Raw genomic sequence first — 19,613 nt, 5'->3', positions numbered from 1 at the left:
CAAATTCACACATTATTTTTGATTTTTCCAGAAGACAGACGTGTTGGCTGACTTGTCCTTTTACTATTTTAACTGGCATTGCACTTGATGATTGTATCAAGGAAAGATGACATGCTCCTTAAGGCTTCATTAGTAATGTTGGGTATGAAATATCGAACATATGATGTTGGGTGCAGTTCGCTAAGTTGTCCTTTACCGTTAATCACTTAGGTTGGAGTTTGCTGGTAAAAGTTCATGACTTGCCATTTTGACTCAAGTCATATCTTTTTTTAAAGATATAGTTGGAATCAAAATTCTGCACCATCATGGATGGTAGGGAATGTGAGAACGTACGGCCATAGACAAGAATAAACAACCGTGATTAATGTAAGGTACTGGTGTGGTACCAAGTTAGTATAAAGATCTTAGAACTCCTTTTATGATTGTGAATACTTGCAGCGCAAACCATTCCCTAGATGGTGGGAATATCCAAGAATATAAGCAACCAATATGAACCCCAGTTAGACCAGGTTTCCATGTCTTGCGAAACAAGCATGGTCGATCCTAGCAAGGTCTGTAGACCTTGCTTACCATATCAGAGCTCAACAAGATGTAGGGCATCATTGGTCTATTTAGTCGGCTTAGTTCAATCAGAACCATAATCAGATTTCTAAGGCATTTTTATTCTGATTTGCCTTACTCCGAACCAAAATATATATATATGGTTCCACATATAACAAAAAAAAAAAAGAAGCCAAATTGTTACTTCAATTGGAGACTTCAAATCTCATTCACACATACATACCCCCCTTTTGGTTTGTTTGGTTTAACAACACTAAAGGGTTAAAGGTTCTATTTCTAACTTGAGGTCGGCCACAAGGACAATTGCTTAGCAGTGGAGCATAACCAAATATATATGCATGCATGACTTGCTATTTTGTCAAGGGGATCCAACACCAAAAGGTCAACGAATTGTTTAGGTTGTTTGGATGAAGACGGCAAATTTAGAACATGCTGATATTGACCAACATAAGTAAGCCTTAGTTTTGGCGCAAGACAACTAAGTTTTCTTAATTGTATGATTCGGGTGCATAGATAATGCTTGTATTTGCTTCAATTACAAACCTCTTGTTATGATATAATCAATGTAAAATTCCTAAAAAAACTCGTTTTTATTTTGTTAAAAGTTGGAACCTTGCTTCGTGGTTGAATTTCTCATGGTTGTATTTGTACTTACTAGTATTCGAAGAGTGATGCTATTCATACCACATTTATTGATTACATTGTCGATGACCTCTCAAATATACACAAGTCTCACATATATAGATGAAGTTTTCACCTTGATTAGAAAACTAATAAGGTGATCGGTAAATGTGGTACAAATAACATCATTCGTATCAGAAACAGAGAGATTTTGTTTTGGTGCATATCAATGACAATTTTTTTTAAGAGGCAAGCAAAAGTTTAAAGCTGAAATTAGCTGGAGTTTGTGCTTATAGGCAAAGCGATTTGGGTTTAATTAACCTTTATGTGGATCTTGCATTAGAAGCAAAACCCATCAGGTATGGTGGTATAAGAGGATACGATCTGATACATCAAACATAATAATTATAATACAATTAGTTGAAAATTAAAAAAAAAATCAACTAATTATATTATTACACTTAATGTATCAAATTATGTTATTGACAGATTGAAAAATTGCTCTGATGTAAGCTGCATCTTTATTTGGAATATATTTTTTTCTGCCTTGTTGGCAAATTTGGCTGCAACTTGCAAGTTGATATAAAAATAATAGCGATCGGTGGATCTCAAATTAAATATGTCATATGTCCTCTAGGATCCCTACCCATTTATCTTTGGACTACAAACTTTTTATTTTTCTACAGTTGAGAAATCAAAGTCATGGCACATAGTTTTAGAAGTAGTACTACGATATTAACTCGATAAACTCTTTATTTGGGTTGTGTGAACCCTAATTATTTGCATTGTAAAAAAACATTTATCCATGTAGAATTATCTCTAAGGTGAAAGGGTGTCTCAAACTTTAAATCAAAAAAGTTTACTAAACACGACAAGTGGTTCAGGGGGAATTGTGGTTGAATTTTAGATCAAGTTTATTCTCTGCTCTTGAATTTGAGGTACAAAGTTAGCAAAAACACAAGTAATTCTCTCATTGAAACCTTAAAATCACTATTATAAATCTTTCTTGTGAGCTTACAAACCTTTCAAGAACATACAAATGATTTTAATTTTAATTTTAATTGCTTTTTTTTTTTTTTTTTTTTTGCAGAAGCGATTTTTTAATAAAAATTTTATAATATGAACGATTTTAATCATAAACACAATTTTTTATAACTCACAATGAACACTTTTGAATAAGAATTTCTACTTATTTTAGCAAAGTATTATTCTAAAAGGCAAACAAAAAGAGAAATTTATTTCAACGATGGTTGTGTTTGACTAGGACAGTATCATTATTATCTTCATTCCTCGATGTTGATTGGCCAACTCTGTCAATCGCAACCAAGATTAATGGTATTTCATGAAATAAAAAAAATACCACATATTAGGATTACTATAATTATTCACATCATCTTTTTTAATCTTTTCTATTTGTTAGAACAATTTGATCAAGTCGAGTTCATCTTACTGTAAGTTCTCGGTCTAGTAACACAACATCAAATATTTCCTTAACATTACACATTATGTTATTAAACAAAAGTGTTCCCGTAATTGTAATCAATCCATTTAACACCTCCCCCAATTAGACACCATCTTTTTTGTAATATATAGTAGCAGGGAGCACACACTTTATGTGTGTGAACAATTCTTAATATTACATAATTACTGTTTTTTTGTCATCCTTATGTAGATATTGTGTATCATAAATAAAAATAAATAAAAAAAAAGATAAAATAGGAAAAATAGGGATATGATTGTAATTTTGTCAAAAAAAAAGAGGGTAAAATAGGAAAAATAGGGATATGATTGTCATGTTGTCAAAAGGTACAAAATTACCATTTTACCCTCCTTATGTCAATATTGTATATGGAAAAGTAAGGGTAAAATTGGAAAAAAGAGAAAAAAAAAAGTTGACAAAGGCTCTTCTCTTAATACAATAGATTTTAAAATGAACCTTCTTTCGTAGGGAAAGGTCCTGTCCAGATTCATTTCCACCTAATTCAACTAGTCTGGGATCTAGGCTGTTAAAATTTGATCTAACGGTTACAAACATGGGGCTTCCTTAAAAGTGATAATAATTGTAACCATTTGATCAAATTTCAACGGCCTAGATCCCAAACTAGATGGATTAGGTGGAAAGAGATCTGGAGATGATCATTTTCCCTTTTTTTTAGAATCTATAATTTCACCCAAAACAAAAGAATCATACTTTGATCATTTAGTATTAGAATATAGTGATATTCTTCTTCACTTGTAAGTGAGAAGTCTTAAGTTTGATTATCATCAAATAACAATTTGAATCACATTATAACTGGCATATTTTAAGACGTAACCTACTTTCCAGTGTATATAATATGGTTGTTAAAAAAAAAAAGAAAAAAAAAAAAAAAAAAAAAGAAAAATCATACTTCGATACTTTACCGTACAAATTTATCCACAAACATAAACAGACGAAAGTACGAAACTACCCCGAAATTACGCGTAAACCATTAGCGCCAAGCGGACGTGAAGAAAGTTAGAATTAATATTTTAATTTGAGATCCGCCAGAAAACTAGGTTCGTTAATATCACCCTCCCCTCCGCGCGTATAAATACAAATCCGATGCGGAAGCATTCTCCTCAACCAAACGTCATTGCACAGCTCGGACCCTGACGGATAAACTGTTAGGGTGGAAAGGCAATACCACTAGCGCCAACTCGCTCCCGACGACCCGGTCCCCCCACTCGTCCGAGTCCCAACCCAAGCTGCTGCGGTGGACTCCCTTCGCGTTTTGATCTGTTGAGATCCGAGGTAATTCAGCGCTCTTTGGGCGTCGATTCGATCGGACTTTTTGGCAATGTGTTTCGTGTCGATTGGATTGAATTGTTCAAAAAGTTGATTGATTTGATTGCTTCGATTCGCATGTTTTGGCGAATTTGCTTGGGATTTTGAGCTTTGAATTCGTCGTCGAAGTATGTTTTAGATTAATTTCATGTATAATGACAGATCCGGTGGAGTTTCTGTGATTAATTGCGTTGGTAATGTCAGCACATAGAGTTTCTATGATTTCTGTTGGAATTTTTCCGGTTAAAGTTGCTCGAGCCATGAACTAAGGTGTAAGATTTTCTGACTGTACTAATATACCAGGGAAAGCAGAGGGCATATCAAAATGAAGGCACTTATTCTTGTTGGAGGTTTCGGGACGCGTCTGCGGCCGTTGACACTCAGTTTTCCCAAGCCACTTGTTGAGTTTGCTAACAAACCCATGATCCTGCATCAGGTACAATTGCTCTAGCAATTGAAAAATATTTTTTTTTATCCGTTTGTAGGAGTGGATTTCCTTTTGTTGATCTTGAGCCTAAACATTATTACTTTCTGTATAAGAGGAATTGTCAAAAACCTCAAAATATAGTGCTTACCTCAAATCCTCACAGTGTGTTTTATGTACGCATGCTTTTGTGATCGCATAAATCACGAGTTGATACAATTTTGTTGGTTTTTGCTTTCAGATAGAGGCTCTTAAGGCAATTGGCGTGACAGAAGTGGTTCTGGCTATCAATTACCAACCAGAGGTAAGCAAGGCCATCGTCTTGCGAAAAGTTTGATTTTATACTTGACGAGATTCATGCTACCGAAGGTTCTTTGAATGCTTATGCTCTTTATCATTTCTGCAGGTGATGATGACTTTCTTGAAGGAGTTTGAGGAAAAGGTTGGCATCAAGATCACATGCTCACAAGAGACTGAGCCCCTTGGCACTGCTGGACCTCTGGCTCTTGCTAGGGACAAACTGATTGACGATTCTGGTGAGCCCTTCTTTGTCCTTAACAGTGATGTTATCAGCGAGTACCCGTTTAAGGAAATGATTGAATTCCATAAAGCCCATGGAGGAGAAGCTTCCATAATGGTGACCAAGGTAACATTGAGTTGTAATTCTACCTGATACTTTGCACTCAGCTTCCTTCCAGCCTTGATATCACTGAAAATAACTTCTTTTTATATAGGTGGATGAGCCGTCGAAATATGGAGTGGTGGTTATGGAAGAGTCTACAGGGAAAGTTCAGAAATTTGTGGAGAAACCAAAGTTGTTTGTTGGCAACAAAATCAATGCTGGAATTTACTTGTTGAACCCCTCCGTTCTTGATAAAATTGAACTCAGACCAACCTCAATTGAGAAAGAAGTATTCCCAAAAATCGCAGCAGAGAATAAGCTCTTCGCAATGGTCCTTCCAGGGTTTTGGATGGACATTGGGCAACCAAGGGATTATATTACCGGCCTGAGACTATACCTGGATTCGTTGAGGAAGAACTCTTCATCCAAGTTGGCCAGAGGCGCCCACATTGTGGGAAACGTTCTGGTGGACGAGACAGCCAAAATTGGCGAGGGATGCCTGATTGGACCGGATGTTGCAATCGGTCCAGGCTGCATTATTGAGTCGGGAGTCAGGCTCTCTCGCTGTACAGTAATGCGTGGAGTCCGCATCAAGAACCACGCATGCATTTCCAGCAGTATAATCGGATGGCACTCCACCGTTGGACAATGGGCTCGTGTAGAGAACATGACCATCCTCGGAGAAGATGTGCATGTGAGCGATGAGATTTACAGCAACGGAGGTGTGGTTTTGCCCCACAAAGAAATCAAGTCGAGCATTTTGAAGCCGGAAATTGTAATGTAGGCTGTACGCTGTCGCTTATGTTCAAATTACAAAACAGAATTTGGTGTCAAGAGATGTAGTAAGTTATTTTGTTTGATATGTATTTGCTATTTTTATCCTTCCCGTTTATACAGTGCATAGGCTCTGCTGCTCCTTCATTTGTGATGTTTTTTGAAGTTTTGGGGCCGTTGGTTGTCCTCTGGGACTTGGAATTGTTGTGAATTGTGTATTGTTTTTGGTGTATATAGGAATAAATTTATCAGTCACTCTCTTGCTGTGTAACTTATTAATCAAGCTTGAATTCTTTTCTATTAATATTAATAATATTTTGTTTTTTGCATTTTTTAATTAAGTGGGTACTTTGCTTCCAGTGTTGGTATCTCTACTAGATCTGGGAAGATTCCAAGACCATTGATCGAAGTGTCGGCAGCATAGATTATGTGAATTATGTCAGTTGGTCCGAGTAATATGCAGCGTGCTTGTCTCTTAGTTTGAATTGTTCTTCCGGCTATTAGAGTAGTTTTGTTTTGATACTTGTCAGAATACAAAGACAGAGCATTTCATGGGTGTGTTCCCGACGTTTCTTCGTTAGTTGCAAACAATACTAAGAGAGGGGAAATTTAAACACACGATTTCGAATGCATGGGTCAGTGCTCTCAGTCTCTCGTTCCTTTGCGGATTTGAATATTTTGCATTTTCCGGTCCAAACAAAATTAGAAGGTGAAATCATGGACCCCTTGTCATCCATCCCTCTTTCCTGCCACACAAGGCAAATCCTATGACTCTTAGGCTTCGTCCAAAACAGCGTATTATTCTACTAAGTGAGTGAGACTGAGAGGGACATAAGAAGAAATATTAGCGATTTGTAGAACCAAATAAAAAGGGGTTGGGTGTTGTAATTATTGTCACACATTTTATGTGTGACGTGAGTGAGCACCTCAGCCATCTTTATCTCTCAGAATGACACTTTGACGGACAACAAGGCTTTGATTATGTATCACTAATTAGTGATAATTATGACACTTTGACGGACAAGAAGGTTTTAATTGATGTAATTTAGTATTACGGTTTAATAGTATTTGTCTTCATTTGTAAATGAAAAATTTTAAGTTCGATTATCACCAAAGGCGAATTTGAACCACATTATTGCTAACTCATTGTGAGGCTACGCCAACCCCTCTCTCCTTAGTGTAGATAATATCGTTTGCTCAAAACAAAAAATGCTTCATGCTAAAAACACAAGTTTAAGTGTTTCTTACCATAATCACTTTAAGTGCTTTTCAAAGATTCATTTGCATTTTTACTAAGAACTGGTTTCAAAAATAGTTTTACCAAAAACGCTTTCAGTCATTTTAAAAGTATTTCCAAACGAAACCTAATTGAAAGAAAATGAAATAAACAAGGATTAAATGGGAAATTAAAAAATGAAATGACAAAAGGAAAAGCAACTAATCAAGTGTGGTCTACCATGTGAAATTCCACCAGATAAAATACAGCAAAGCAAGAGAGACAATAGTACAGCAAAATGATTACACTCCAGAGACAGCAGACCTACTTTCATTACAAAAATTAACACACATGATGATTTTCAAGTCATGGACCCCACAACTCTTGTCCCAATCAAAGGTTGGAGCTGCTCAAGAATTGTGATTGACAAGTGGAAATCCATCCAGAAGATCAAAACCTTATGAACCTCCAAGACGGAGAAGGACTTCCATGCAACATGAATGCCATCATAACAGTATCTCAAGCTAACTACACCTCGTGCTGCCACGTGGAAAAGTTAGGATGTATGACACTGCGCGGCTGGCTCGGGATACTGCTCTAGTGGCATCCCCGTAGTTGTAGATTTCTCTCCATATAGGGACGACAGTTCTCAGATGTATTTACAGGGGAAAATTGAAGAATATGTAGAATTTTGTCAAGCTCATACTGCGCCTAACAACCGAAACATGACAATGGACGAAACAGCAAGGAGGAACCATGAGATGAAAGCAAAGGCAACGGCGATTTGGAACCTGCTGCATGGAAGATGCATTGGCGGCCTGCAGTAATTCAAATCCCTCGAGTACAGAACTGTCACCCCCGCTGATGAGCATGCAGCTGCTAATGACAGTGTAGACGTCACCTGCATTTTTCATTTTTGTTAAACATGAATTAGTTTATAACCTCTTCGGTTTTTATACACCGAACCATAGACAGAATCAAAACTCTGAAGTAAACAATCTGTTTAGTAGTGGTAGTGCAATAGCTACAAGAAACGGTTAAAGCACAATGAAACCTTTCATTTGGGAAGGTGATACTTTCTTTCCAGAAAATTTTAGTAAATATCGAAAAGCTTTATTCATTTCTAAGTTAATCAGTATCCTGAAGATCACACAACGGAATTGAAGTTATTTGACTGTCCATGTTTTCTCAAACATTTTTCCGCTACTTAGTTGTCCTGATGATCCAACATTTGTTCCGCGTGATCAGGATAAGTTTCAATTAATAAGTGCATAAATTATCTAAAAACTTCTCCCAACATCTCCAGTCCATCAGAAATCATGCATAACCCTTAAAATTAACGATGCCACACACACTTGTTTCTGAATACTAAATGCAAAAAACAATCCATAAATAAATGAAGAAACTTACCCAATCCCCGACAACAAATAGGCTCACTAAAATGGGATTCTGCAAGCTTCTCTTTGACCTCAAAGCATGTATATCAAGGCAAGCAAGTCCAAAACTCCAAACAACTTGAAGCCCCATTGATGCAATTAAATAGCTGCATCCAAATAAATGCAGGTAAGAATTATACAACTATTCAAACCTAGAAGCATGTAAACTTCAAACCATTTACGGGAAAGGATATAAAGAACAATCTTACTGCATGACAGGGGCAGCAACCAATAAATTAGCAGATTATAAGTCCTAACGCAAGTATGCACCAATGGACACATAGGGGACATACAGGCAAAGACATGCGACTCTATGCACCTTAAAAGTTAGGCTCACAAATAACACTTCCAAGTTCTATGAACACAACTGATCAATAAATTGAGGTGGGAAGGTGTTGCTACTTATCAGAACACATACAAACTAAGGAAAGGCTTTATGAACCGAAAATCAAGTAAACACACGTTAACACATGAAAACTACACGGTCACAATATCTCAAGAAACTTCTTCAAACCTCTCTATAAGTGGGAGAATTGAAATCATTTGTTCGTAGGAGAAGAAAATCATTAGCTACCAAGGAAGCAGAATGGTAGGAGTGACTTCATTGACTTCTGGTTATGTGATAGAGAGAGAGGGAGAGAGAGAGGTCATTGAGATGACTTTTCAGAATGCTGCAAAGAGAATTATAGCTTCAATTCGCCATTGTCACCGTACATAGACATCTTATGATGTTCAGGTTTCTGCAAACAAAATAAGGTGGAATAATGTACGATTTTTTATTCCTATGTGGAAGGTATAGGTTCAATAGGAGGAGATTCTTATCCTTAAAATGTACAGATTTAAGCTCAGAGATCAACAGACGAGGGTAGATGAATTAAACAAAGGCCCAGATCAACCATAGAAAAACTCAAGAACCAAGCATACATTAGTAAGTGATTAGTTTAACATTTTACGACAAACCTTGGTAAGTGAATAAATAAGAGCGAAAACAAGGGTAAGGGCAACAACATGAAATTTGCTTTTACCACTTTCAGAACCATTAACCACATTTCTAAATACTAAGAGACTTAAATTTGTTCTCTTTTACTTCCTCCTCATTAATTTCTATGTAATTGGTAAAGAGAAACGCTAAGAAGACTATCTTAAAAGTGGAACTCTCTGTACTCTCTCTCACCTCATGTTTTTCGCAGTGTTTCATAATTTTTTGGCACGGAAATTACGTTAAACTGTGAGGCGTCAGAGTCCGAGTCTCCTTAGCATTTTTCAATTGGTAAAACATAGCAAGGGAATCCGATCCACACCACTTTCCTTTCTAATTAAACCCCTTTTTTTTTTTCCATTAATGGAGAATCCCAGCTGGGTTAAATTTTGCTACAAATTGAACAAATCCGAAATCGATCGATAAAAACACAACCAGTTCAAAATACCCACCAGGGGAGAACAGAATCGACGAAAGTTTTCTTGTAAAAAATGTAAAAAAAACAGAAAGACATAATAAGAAGGGGAAAACAAAATACCAAAATGCAGTGGCATTGAAGAATCCATGAGCAGAGAGCATCACCCCAATAGCAGCAGCAGCAAAACAGCACTGCCCAATTCTCAGTGCCAGCCCACTCACCTTCCCTGGGCTCCCAAACAGCTTCTTCATCCCTTCCCTTCACTCTCTCTCTCTCTCTCTCTCTCTCTCTCTCTCTCTCTAGATTTTCTCTCTCTAAGCTCGAAGGAACCGTTTTCTGAGTCCTACAAATGAGCCCTAACTTTCATATAATTCCACCATTAACGCAATAAGAGCTAAAGAACTCAACTTTTGGAGGGGAGGCTTAAAATGTGGGATCTTCAGAGATAAAGTTGAGATTTTCGGTTGAAGAAGAAAAAAGATGTTTGACATGGAATGGGATGGCAGCAATGGGGAAAGGATCTTTCCAACCCGGACACACAATCGGACTTTTGAAATTTGATCTAACGGTTTTTAACATGAACTCACTTGAAAAGTTATAATAACATAAGCCGTTAGATCAAATTTCAAAGGTTCAGATTATGTGCCTTGATAGACTTGGTGAAAGGGATCCCATCCGATCATTTCCCGGCAGGAATGGAATGCTTTCATCATCTCTCTTACCGAGAGACTGCTTTATTTCTCTCTCTCTCGCATGGGTCTCTCTCTCATTGGTCCTCCATCAAATATAAAATATAGTTAGATTTGGGCCCTCAATGTGAAGAAAGTAGAAGAAAAGAATTGCATTTTATATGGGCCCTCAATATAAAATATAGTTAGATTTGGGCCCAATAGGTAGATTGCATTTTATATGAGCCCACTCAGTTTTTTTTTTTTTTTTTTGGATTTTGTTATTTGTATCTCTATTTTTACCTCTTACAAATCCTTATTAATTTTTAATCATTGATTTTTTTTCAATTCCTCTGATTTGACTTCCGAAAAATGAAAGAGACGTGTGAGAAGTAAAAATAGGTGTGTATATTGCATTATCTATTTTTTTATTTTTTTGGTGGAGAAGAAGGATTTAAATTTAAAACATCAAATAGCGACTTTACAGGAATATAATCAGAATTCAGAATCAAATTGCGGAATTAGATTCCGAACATGAGATATACTTTCGTTTATTAAACTTGGGAATTCAATTCCTCGTTTTGAAGGAATTGGACTCCATAAAACATTGGTCGCAAAAGTCTATACAATACATGAGACCGCAGAGAACCAACACCCACCTCGCCATAAAGGCCACCGACTTCAACGCATTTCAACCCTAAACCTCTCAAGGAGTCGAGAGAGAGAGAGAGAGAGGGAGAGAGAGTCCTGTTTCTAAAACCCTAGCTAAACCCTCGCCTCGCTTCTCCTCCAAACCAAATGGCTTTCACTTCAATTCTCCGCCGATCGGCCTCCTCCCTGGCCCCACTCGCCAGCCGCCTTGCTCGTGGCCAGCGGTCTTACCACGGCGCTGTTGCCACCACCGTCAACCACTTAAATTTCTCCCGAAAGCACACTCAGCCGACCCCTTTCGTTCCCACCCCTCGATACTACTCGAGCCACAGTTCGGACCAGTCTCTGATCAGGGTCATCGAGTCGGAGATCAAGTGCGCTGAGGAGACCGAGGATCTCGACAAGGTGAGGTTTTTTAGTTAATTTTCTCTTGCATTGTGGACTGTTTGGTTTCTGAGAAAATTTGGGGAAATGGGCAAGAAAATGAGGGTATGGTGGCTCTGTTGTGCTTGGCTTCGTGGATTAGGAAAACCCCATCTCAATTCAATTGAATAATCGTGCTTGGGAACTGCTATTTTGAAGTGAATTGCAGAAATTGAAGGATTCCTTGCGTTAGAGTTCATACTTCCTTAATTTAGTTCAATCATATTTCCCTTATGTTCGTTTCCTTGATTTTGATTTGCCCCTTGAGATGTATATATTTCGAAAAATTGTTTCTTGTAAAAGAACTACATGATCTTCGAATGTTAGTAATAGATGTTTGTGAGTGATGTTGGATAATTTGTTTATGTTGGTATTTGTTCATGGATTGTGTGAGTGTTTTCGCTCGTGGTTCGATTCAGCAGTAGATGTTTGAATGTGTGTGTTAGAGACTTTTAATAAATTATTGTTCAGTTTCTCTTCTGAAGCAGTTGGGAAGTGATGTGTTAGTGATGTTTGAATTATGTGAGATCACCATAATTATCGCTACTCGAGTGCTCAATTTGTAGGTTGAGGAGATTCCATCATCCTTCCCTTTTAAAATTGAAGATACTCCCGGAATCCAGACGGTGACGCTGAAAAGAACATATCAAGGTGAAGACATACAGGTTGAAGTTCACATGCCTGATCTAGTCACAGGTGAAGACGACAACGATGATAACCAAAATGATGACAATGATGAACACGCCAACCAATCCAGCATCCCGTTGGTCGTAACTGTCTCCAAGGGTAACGGACCAGTTCTCGAGTTTAGCATCACTGCTTACCCTGATGAGTTTCAAATTGACAGCTTGGCAGTGAAAAATCCCGAAGATTCCGAGGATCAAATTGCCTACGAGGGGCCTGATTTCCAGTAAGCATAAATGATTAATACTTCTGCAGCATTAATGGAAGATTATTGTATACGTAATTCTCTCGAATTCACGCAAATGTCTGCTGTATTGCAGTGATTTGGACGAGAACCTTCAGAAGGCATTCCACAAGTATTTGGAGGTGAGAGGAATCAAGCCCAGCACAACCAATTTCTTGCATGAGTACATGCTCAACAAGGACAGCAAAGAATATGCAAACTGGTTGCAGCAACTTAAGCGCTTCGTCGAAGCGTAAAACTTTTACCGTAAGATGTTACCTGGTAGAAAAGATGTGGTCTGTTGTTGAGAGGCTTTTATGCAAACAATAGTTGCATTTCATATGAAAATAACCATTTAGGCAATCTCTTGTGCACTCACTATTTCATCAGAAGTATCTCAAAATTTTGTTGTACAATACACCGGTGGATACTGGAAGGTACATTCAAGACGATGAAAAGAGCAAGTAATGAAATGATTTTATTATTTTTCTAAAAGAAAAAAAACAGAAAATTTTTATGAATTTGCTACGCTAATATGAGTGGGGATAAACTACGCATCATATTTTAAAGCAATAATACATGATAATTTATTCTCTGTCCATCTCTCTCACAAGTGACCACCTGGGAAGATGGAAACGGGAGATGGACGGCTGTGATTGATGACAAATTTAGGGCTCAATTGGGAGGTCCTTGTGTGTGTAAGTAATCCCCTTATCACCGTCCACAATCTGCCCATTTCCTCGCAGAATCCTGCACGTCCGATCAAAATAGTAAAAGTCAATATTTTTGTTTTGGACAAAGGGGGGAGTGCCTTCTTCAAGGTGCTTCTGTACTTCCAACCGAAAATGTACTGACATGAACTGAGGTTTCTTACCATCGAGTTGTTAACAATCCTTCTACTCCTACCGGACCCCGAGCGTGAATTCGACTTGTGCTTATCCCAACCTGTTGAGCAAGGGAAGATAGTTAGATACAGGACTCAAAACCTTGGCATATAACTGTCTTCAATAATTACTGCAAGATCATCTTTCTACCTCCGCACCAAGTCCAAATCGAGCACCATCGCAGAATCTTGGGCTTGCATTGTGGAAAATAGCAGCACTGCCAACGTTTATAACAATCAACGTTACTTGCCAACATCACTAAAGGGTGAACAAGTAGGACCTTTTTTTCTGTCCAACCATTTAGTTGGCCTGACTCTATGTAATTGCCTCTGATTACAGAATATTCTGATTGATATGGAAAGCATAGATCCTCTGAAAAAAGACCGGAATCATTCATACCTGTCGACTTGACCTAAAAACGCATCCACAACTTCTTGGTCTTCTGCAATGATGCAATCGGTATGTGCACTGCAAAATGGAGAAAAGATAAATGACAGCTTTATGCAAGTGATTGACATGTAATCCATTTAAAAAAGGAAACTTTGACATGCCTTCCGTGTTCATGTATATGATCAATCGCTGCATGCACATCGTCAACAAACTCAACAGTGCAAGCCATTGAACTGTACTCATGATGGAATGAATGCGCCTCTGGAATCATGAGCAAGGCACTTGCCCTTGGTCCACCATATAAAGTAACACCTGAAAATGATACCCGAGTTTAATTTCTTTAAATCCTTCTGATGGCATGTTTCACTGAAACAATTTTTGTTGGCTTCTCTTTAAAAGTGTGTCCCAAGCTTGGGTGGGGGGTAACAGAATATTGTTCTGTTACATGCCTGTGATTCGAAATTTTCAGTAATTCTCGTTCTCAACAGGTAAAAGGCATATGAACAGTATCAAGTCTCATCCACCTCAACGCCCTTGTTTAAAACAAAAGAAGTTTTATGCATGAAAATTGTACCTGCAATGCGAAGCTCAACAACAAGATCATAAAATGCAGTTGTACTCTTCAAATCGTTATGGACAAGAAGTGTTTCCTGAGAATAACACACACAACAACAAAGTGTTACTAATGATAAATTAGCAATTACAAAGTACGTTCTTAACTGCAGTAGAAAGATTGTAAGATGCCATCGAAACATATTATCATCCAGAAATTGTAAATTACGCATAAATTACCATTGCATTACATGCTGCTGGATAATCTATTTTTGCATCCAAAACAATTCTCTTTGCCATATCCATATTAGCAGACTTATCAATATACACATGGCATATTCCATCTGCATAGAAAACAACGCATTACTATGGCAGCCGCCATCATATTCTCTCACAAAACAAGAATACAGGAAAAATGGAGCACATAATGCAATTATTTATAAGTGAAGAATAAATTTAGTAGTTCTAACCGGCATGACCGAGAACTGGAATCTTGGTCGAATTCTTGACTTGAGAAACCAGTTTATTGCTGCCTCTTGGGATCACAAGATCAATCACGTCATCATGCTGGAAATAATTTTTTAGTTAGTACTAATAATCATCTGAAATCGACTGAGGAATCGGGATTATCAGTCTATGCTCTACTCACCTTAAGCAAATCTGGAATCTCTTCTCTTGAAGTCACAAGTCCAATTAGTTTTCCACCAACACTCTCTGGGATGGCTTCGGTGATAATCTACATATTTTTTATGAAAAATACTTTTAATAAAATGATTACTTCACTGACAATGCAAAAAGGGAATGCAAATACAAATTCTCTATGTATTTTGTACAGATCATTAGATTGAGAGAAACAAACCTTGTGCAAAATTGCATTTGATCTCTTAGCCTCCTTTCCCCCCTTCAAGAGAAGTCCATTCCCACTTCGGATTGCTAATGAAGCTATCTATTCAATCATAAAAAAAATACAAAAACCCTTAGGCGTATGATGAGGAAGAAATGCAAGTCTTCTCCAAAGCATAAAACTAATGACAGAGACTGAATATGAGATTCGTGAAACATTTAAAATAAAGAACCAAAAAATTTTTTCCTCAAAGTCCTTGTCTAAGTTTTTTTAATGAGATCTGATTTCCAAGCTGTTAAATTACAGAAGGTATTGAGCTGCATCTTTCCCACTATGCATCTCAATTGTCCACATTTATTTTACACTTTCCACACACGACAAACAAAATTTAAATGACATAAGATAAGATGCAGTTTGATATTCCAAAGTTTCACTGTACACCTGTACTAGTGCTTCAGGACGGGACTCGAACACAATCAGAAGAACACCCAGTGGGCTTGATGTTTTCTCCAAGACAAGACCATCTGCAAGCTGGAAGCAAGTGTTACCAACAGAAGCATCATTTATTAGTTATCAGCACAACAACAGATTATGGTGCCCCACTTGACAAAGATAAATGATTTCAGTTGCAGATTATAGACTATGTATTACAGAAATGTCAATAATCGCAAATATCTCTAAGTAAGAAATTGATAGTGGAGTTAATACTTTTGTATTTGATCTCTATCTATTGTTTTATTTGTTTGTCTTAAATCGTTGTCCACACTCTTGAGAGCATTGTTGTGTAAGAATATCATAAGCCAAAAATAATGATCCTTATATCGCATCCCATACCTCAGTTTTTTTCAAAACACGACCAATTGGATCTTCCATGTTTGCAAGCACACGTATAGACTTTGCAAGACTTGTAATCTGCAGTATGAGCACATTTCAGAAAAGAATCAGAAGGGGACCCCAGTTTTCAGAAACAAATACACAAAGTCTAGTGAGCAATTGTACAGATTGGCATCAAACATAAACCAAAAGGTAGTGATAAGTAACAATAATACAAAAACGAATGAAACTAAATGTTTATCTCAAATAGCAAAGAAGTTGGCTCTCTTGCCTTCCCAGGCTTCAGAGCCAGCCGAGATATAAGTGATTTTTCATATCCCGCTTGTTGTGCCTCTGAAACATCAGCTTCATTTTCAATGTTGATCAATTTTACATTTGTTTCAAGGGCATCAGCTACATCCAGAAGAATTTTTTTCCTTTCTTCTGAAGTCATGGCCTGCAGAGGAAGCGTTACCAAGTTACTTGTTTTGCTAAACTTAGTAGATATCCATTGCTAAATAATTATGGGAGTAAGATTGCCAACGACTGCAGAAGTATTTATGAGCAGCAGTCAACATACTAAACTATGTGATCAAAGCTACCTGAAGCCGTCTGGAACTTTCCCTAGCTGCAACTGCCATCCCTCTTGCATCAATTTCTTTAACTGGTGCCCATAAGTGTGCATCTTGATGAAAGAGGGTACCAATACGTTGCCCTTGAAGAACTTTAAAGATGTTTCCAGCAGCAAACCCACTTAACAAAGAAAGAGATTAGTACACAGTCAAGGGCAGCATATCGAATTTAGATTGCAATGCCATTAAAAACAAAAACTACAAGTATTAATTTAAAATTTTGGAGTATTTGGTACTCTAACTTGTAAGAAGGATGTGAACCACATATTTCTTATTTATCAGTGAATTTTCACCAACCAGAAAACTAACACTACCCTTGAGTTTTCATAAACCCTCCCATGTAACCTCATTATCATAGACAAGTTGAATAATGATTTTTCTTTTAAACTATAACGAAATGATATAAACATGACACTGAATTTTTATAGTTAAACTGATGCCACAGAATAGCGTAGTTTATCACTCTGATGACACAACCAAATATCAAAACACACCTGGTGATAACAACAGGGATGCCAGCATAAGCTGCATTGACAGCAGCTTTTACTTTAGCAGTCATACCTCCTCTTCCCACTCTAGATTTGTCTCCGAAAGTAATTTCAGTCTGATGCTTCTCCTTTATGTACGTATGGATAAGTTTTGAACGTGGGTCACTTGGAGGCCCACTATATAGACCATCCACATCACTCAAAAGAACAAGAAGATCAGCCTTTAGCTCCAAAGCCAGTAGAGCTGCCAAACTGTCATTATCCCAAAATATACCAGATGAATCCTGCAATGAGTGGAATATGTATCGCATGAATACACTTAAATTCCTTAGTGTTTAGAAAAGGAAAATAAGTATGAGATAGTGTAGGTAACGTATTGCGTTCTTAAGTGGTCCCAATATTTCGTTTCTTTCTTTGTAATCACTTTTTGATTCCCATATTTCCTTTTGTCCATATCCATAATAGCAAGACTAAGATTGTGATAGTCCTGCCCACAGAATATCAGTACCACAACAAAGTGATAAACACATCAACCATAGAAGAGTATTAAACCTCGTAAGGAGCTCTCCTCGTACTGACTGCGTCGTTTTCATTAAATATAGGAATAACCTTCAGAGATAACAACGATTTCATAGTTTCACTGAGTTGCTTTCTGAAATCTCTATCCCTAAAATCGCTGTCTGTTACAAGAAGTTGAGCTGATGACACATCCAACTGCAAGGGAGAACAAATGAGGCTTAGGAAAAGGAAAAAGATAAATTGAACTGAATTGGGCAATAATTAGAAAACTCATATATCTGATGATCCAGCTTTGCTTGTAAGAACTTAAATAACCAAGCGTCAAGTCCAATTCAAGGGTTCGATACAGCTTGAGAACAGATTTAACAGAGGATCAATGCGTTCACCTGACTAAACAAGGTATCGTAGAGAGCCATCAGACAGTTCTGTCCAACAGCGGCACACGCCTTCCCATCAAGTTCAACTTGTGGTTTCTGGAGATCAGCAAAGCTGCAGCAATTCAATAACTACCAATTAGAATCGAAATTTTTCAGACATAAGAGCCTCTAAAGAAAATATCTTTAAAGTTATCCAAACAAATGGCAGCAATGTCAATTAGGGACACGATACGAACCTGCTGTTAACTAATTTCCGGTATCTGAGCCGCTGTCTGCCGAGGCCCACAGCACCAGATGACACCAATATAATCTCATACCCTTGAGAGTTCAACTCCTTCAGCTGCATTTCATATCAAATTAACATTTTCAGACCCGAAAAAATGCTCAATTGCATTAGCAATCAATACAAGAGTAAATAAAAGTGTATTGTTCCTCAATTTGCATACCTGCTCACAAAGTGCGCCTAATCTTCCAAGAGCAATTCTTCCGTCGTTTCGAGTCACAACGGCAGTCCCGACCTTCATAATCCAACCAAAACATCACAAAATATTAATCTCATTACTAATCACACTACTAAAACTCTGAAGATATCAAATTTTCTGCTTCAAATCTTTTGGGGAACTAAAATTTCAATAAATATCTACCAAAAAGACTTCAAATTTGCCAAAAATAAGCTTCTTTCAAGATCCATTGAGTTCAAAAATGAAAATAAAACTATCAATTTTTCGAAAAATGACAAAAAAATTGAATTCAGAAATGAATGATTAATGCGGGAAAATATGTACCTTGATAACGAGGCGCTTAACGTCTTTGAGGAAAGCTCGAGAACGATCCACTTCCTCCATTTTTTACTGGTGGAGGTCGGCAGCGGCGAGTCAAAACTCAGTCGTCAGAACGAGGCAACTCGGAAGCGCGCGGGTACTTTTTTTTCGGTTATTGAGAGATTTTTTTGGAGATATTTATAAGAAAACTAATGAAAATCAGTAAAATAAAAGGTAAAATAAATAAATTATGGTTGATTTTTTAAATTAATTTTTCGTTAAAGTAAACACTACTGTGAATTTCGTACTGAGCAAGCAAATTGGAGAGACCCGCATGTGAGCAAGCAAATTGGAGAGACGTTGTCATGCGGGTTGGTGTTTTTCTTTTTGTCAACCATGAGGTTTGGTCGGGTCCGAGAGACGTTGTCAACTTTGCTACCATCGGTGAATAAAATTGTTCTAGTTCAAAGCATATTATCAACCCTAGAACGTATTAAAATATGTTTAAAAAAATAATTAACGTAACCCTAGATACATTCTTAATTTAGTATTACGGTGTACTTATTGTGTGGTTTAACTCAATTTCATTTTCATTATGATAACTTATTTCTTAATCTTTGTGTTCAATTTATTCTAATTTCGGATGTCCTTGTGACTGGGCATCATTGTGAACTTATTTCTAGATATCTAGATAAATCTAAGAGAATGACCAATCAATTAGATTTATTGGAACTAAGATTAACAAGAGTAGACAAACTAGTGAGGATCACCAATATCAAACTAGTCCTACTTGGTTGACATGATTCTTCAGTGCTTAATGGGTTTTTATGTGTTTAACTGTATGCCT

At 37.2% G+C, this 19,613-nt stretch overlaps 4 protein-coding genes across 4 annotated transcripts; 2 read left to right on the top strand and 2 right to left on the bottom strand.

Annotated features, from left to right (window-relative positions):
• The first annotated feature begins 3,766 nt into the window (after positions 1-3,766).
• LOC103942926 (mannose-1-phosphate guanylyltransferase 1) lies at positions 3,767-6,063 on the top strand. The gene is made up of 5 exons (XM_009353127.2): positions 3,767-3,955; positions 4,292-4,424; positions 4,654-4,716; positions 4,819-5,058; positions 5,147-6,063. Exons 2-5 carry the CDS (start codon positions 4,314-4,316, stop codon positions 5,816-5,818), a joined length of 1,086 nt encoding a protein of 361 aa, XP_009351402.1. The 5' UTR covers positions 3,767-3,955; positions 4,292-4,313; the 3' UTR covers positions 5,819-6,063.
• A 1,159-nt stretch (positions 6,064-7,222) lies between these two features.
• On the bottom strand, positions 7,223-10,147 carry LOC103942903 (CASP-like protein 5B2). The gene is made up of 3 exons (XM_048565117.1): positions 9,978-10,147; positions 8,435-8,567; positions 7,223-7,925 (listed from the first exon to the last, which is right to left on the bottom strand). The coding sequence occupies exons 1-3, from the start codon at positions 10,106-10,108 to the stop codon at positions 7,725-7,727; spliced, it is 465 nt and encodes a 154-aa protein (XP_048421074.1). The 5' UTR covers positions 10,109-10,147; the 3' UTR covers positions 7,223-7,724.
• A 1,105-nt stretch (positions 10,148-11,252) lies between these two features.
• LOC103942892 (uncharacterized protein At2g39795, mitochondrial) lies at positions 11,253-12,911 on the top strand. Its single transcript, XM_009353092.3, has 3 exons — positions 11,253-11,581; positions 12,166-12,509; positions 12,604-12,911. Exons 1-3 carry the CDS (start codon positions 11,324-11,326, stop codon positions 12,761-12,763), a joined length of 762 nt encoding a protein of 253 aa, XP_009351367.2. The 5' UTR covers positions 11,253-11,323; the 3' UTR covers positions 12,764-12,911.
• A 53-nt stretch (positions 12,912-12,964) lies between these two features.
• On the bottom strand, positions 12,965-18,952 carry LOC103942882 (delta-1-pyrroline-5-carboxylate synthase). The gene is made up of 20 exons (XM_009353083.3): positions 18,791-18,952; positions 18,452-18,523; positions 18,242-18,345; positions 18,015-18,117; positions 17,662-17,823; positions 17,116-17,393; positions 16,592-16,742; positions 16,282-16,446; positions 16,011-16,088; positions 15,618-15,707; positions 15,192-15,278; positions 14,982-15,068; positions 14,803-14,899; positions 14,573-14,676; positions 14,355-14,430; positions 13,942-14,092; positions 13,790-13,858; positions 13,541-13,607; positions 13,381-13,451; positions 12,965-13,256 (listed from the first exon to the last, which is right to left on the bottom strand). The coding sequence occupies exons 1-20, from the start codon at positions 18,848-18,850 to the stop codon at positions 13,175-13,177; spliced, it is 2,154 nt and encodes a 717-aa protein (XP_009351358.2). The 5' UTR covers positions 18,851-18,952; the 3' UTR covers positions 12,965-13,174.
• Positions 18,953-19,613: the final 661 nt, after the last annotated feature.

The sequence above is a fragment of a genome, unplaced genomic scaffold (assembly GCF_019419815.1).
Source record: "Pyrus x bretschneideri cultivar Hongxiangsu unplaced genomic scaffold, Pyrus_bretschneideri_v1 Contig4, whole genome shotgun sequence".
Taxonomy (NCBI): Eukaryota; Viridiplantae; Streptophyta; class Magnoliopsida; order Rosales; family Rosaceae; genus Pyrus; species Pyrus x bretschneideri.
This window is presented reverse-complemented; position numbering and strand designations above follow the sequence as displayed.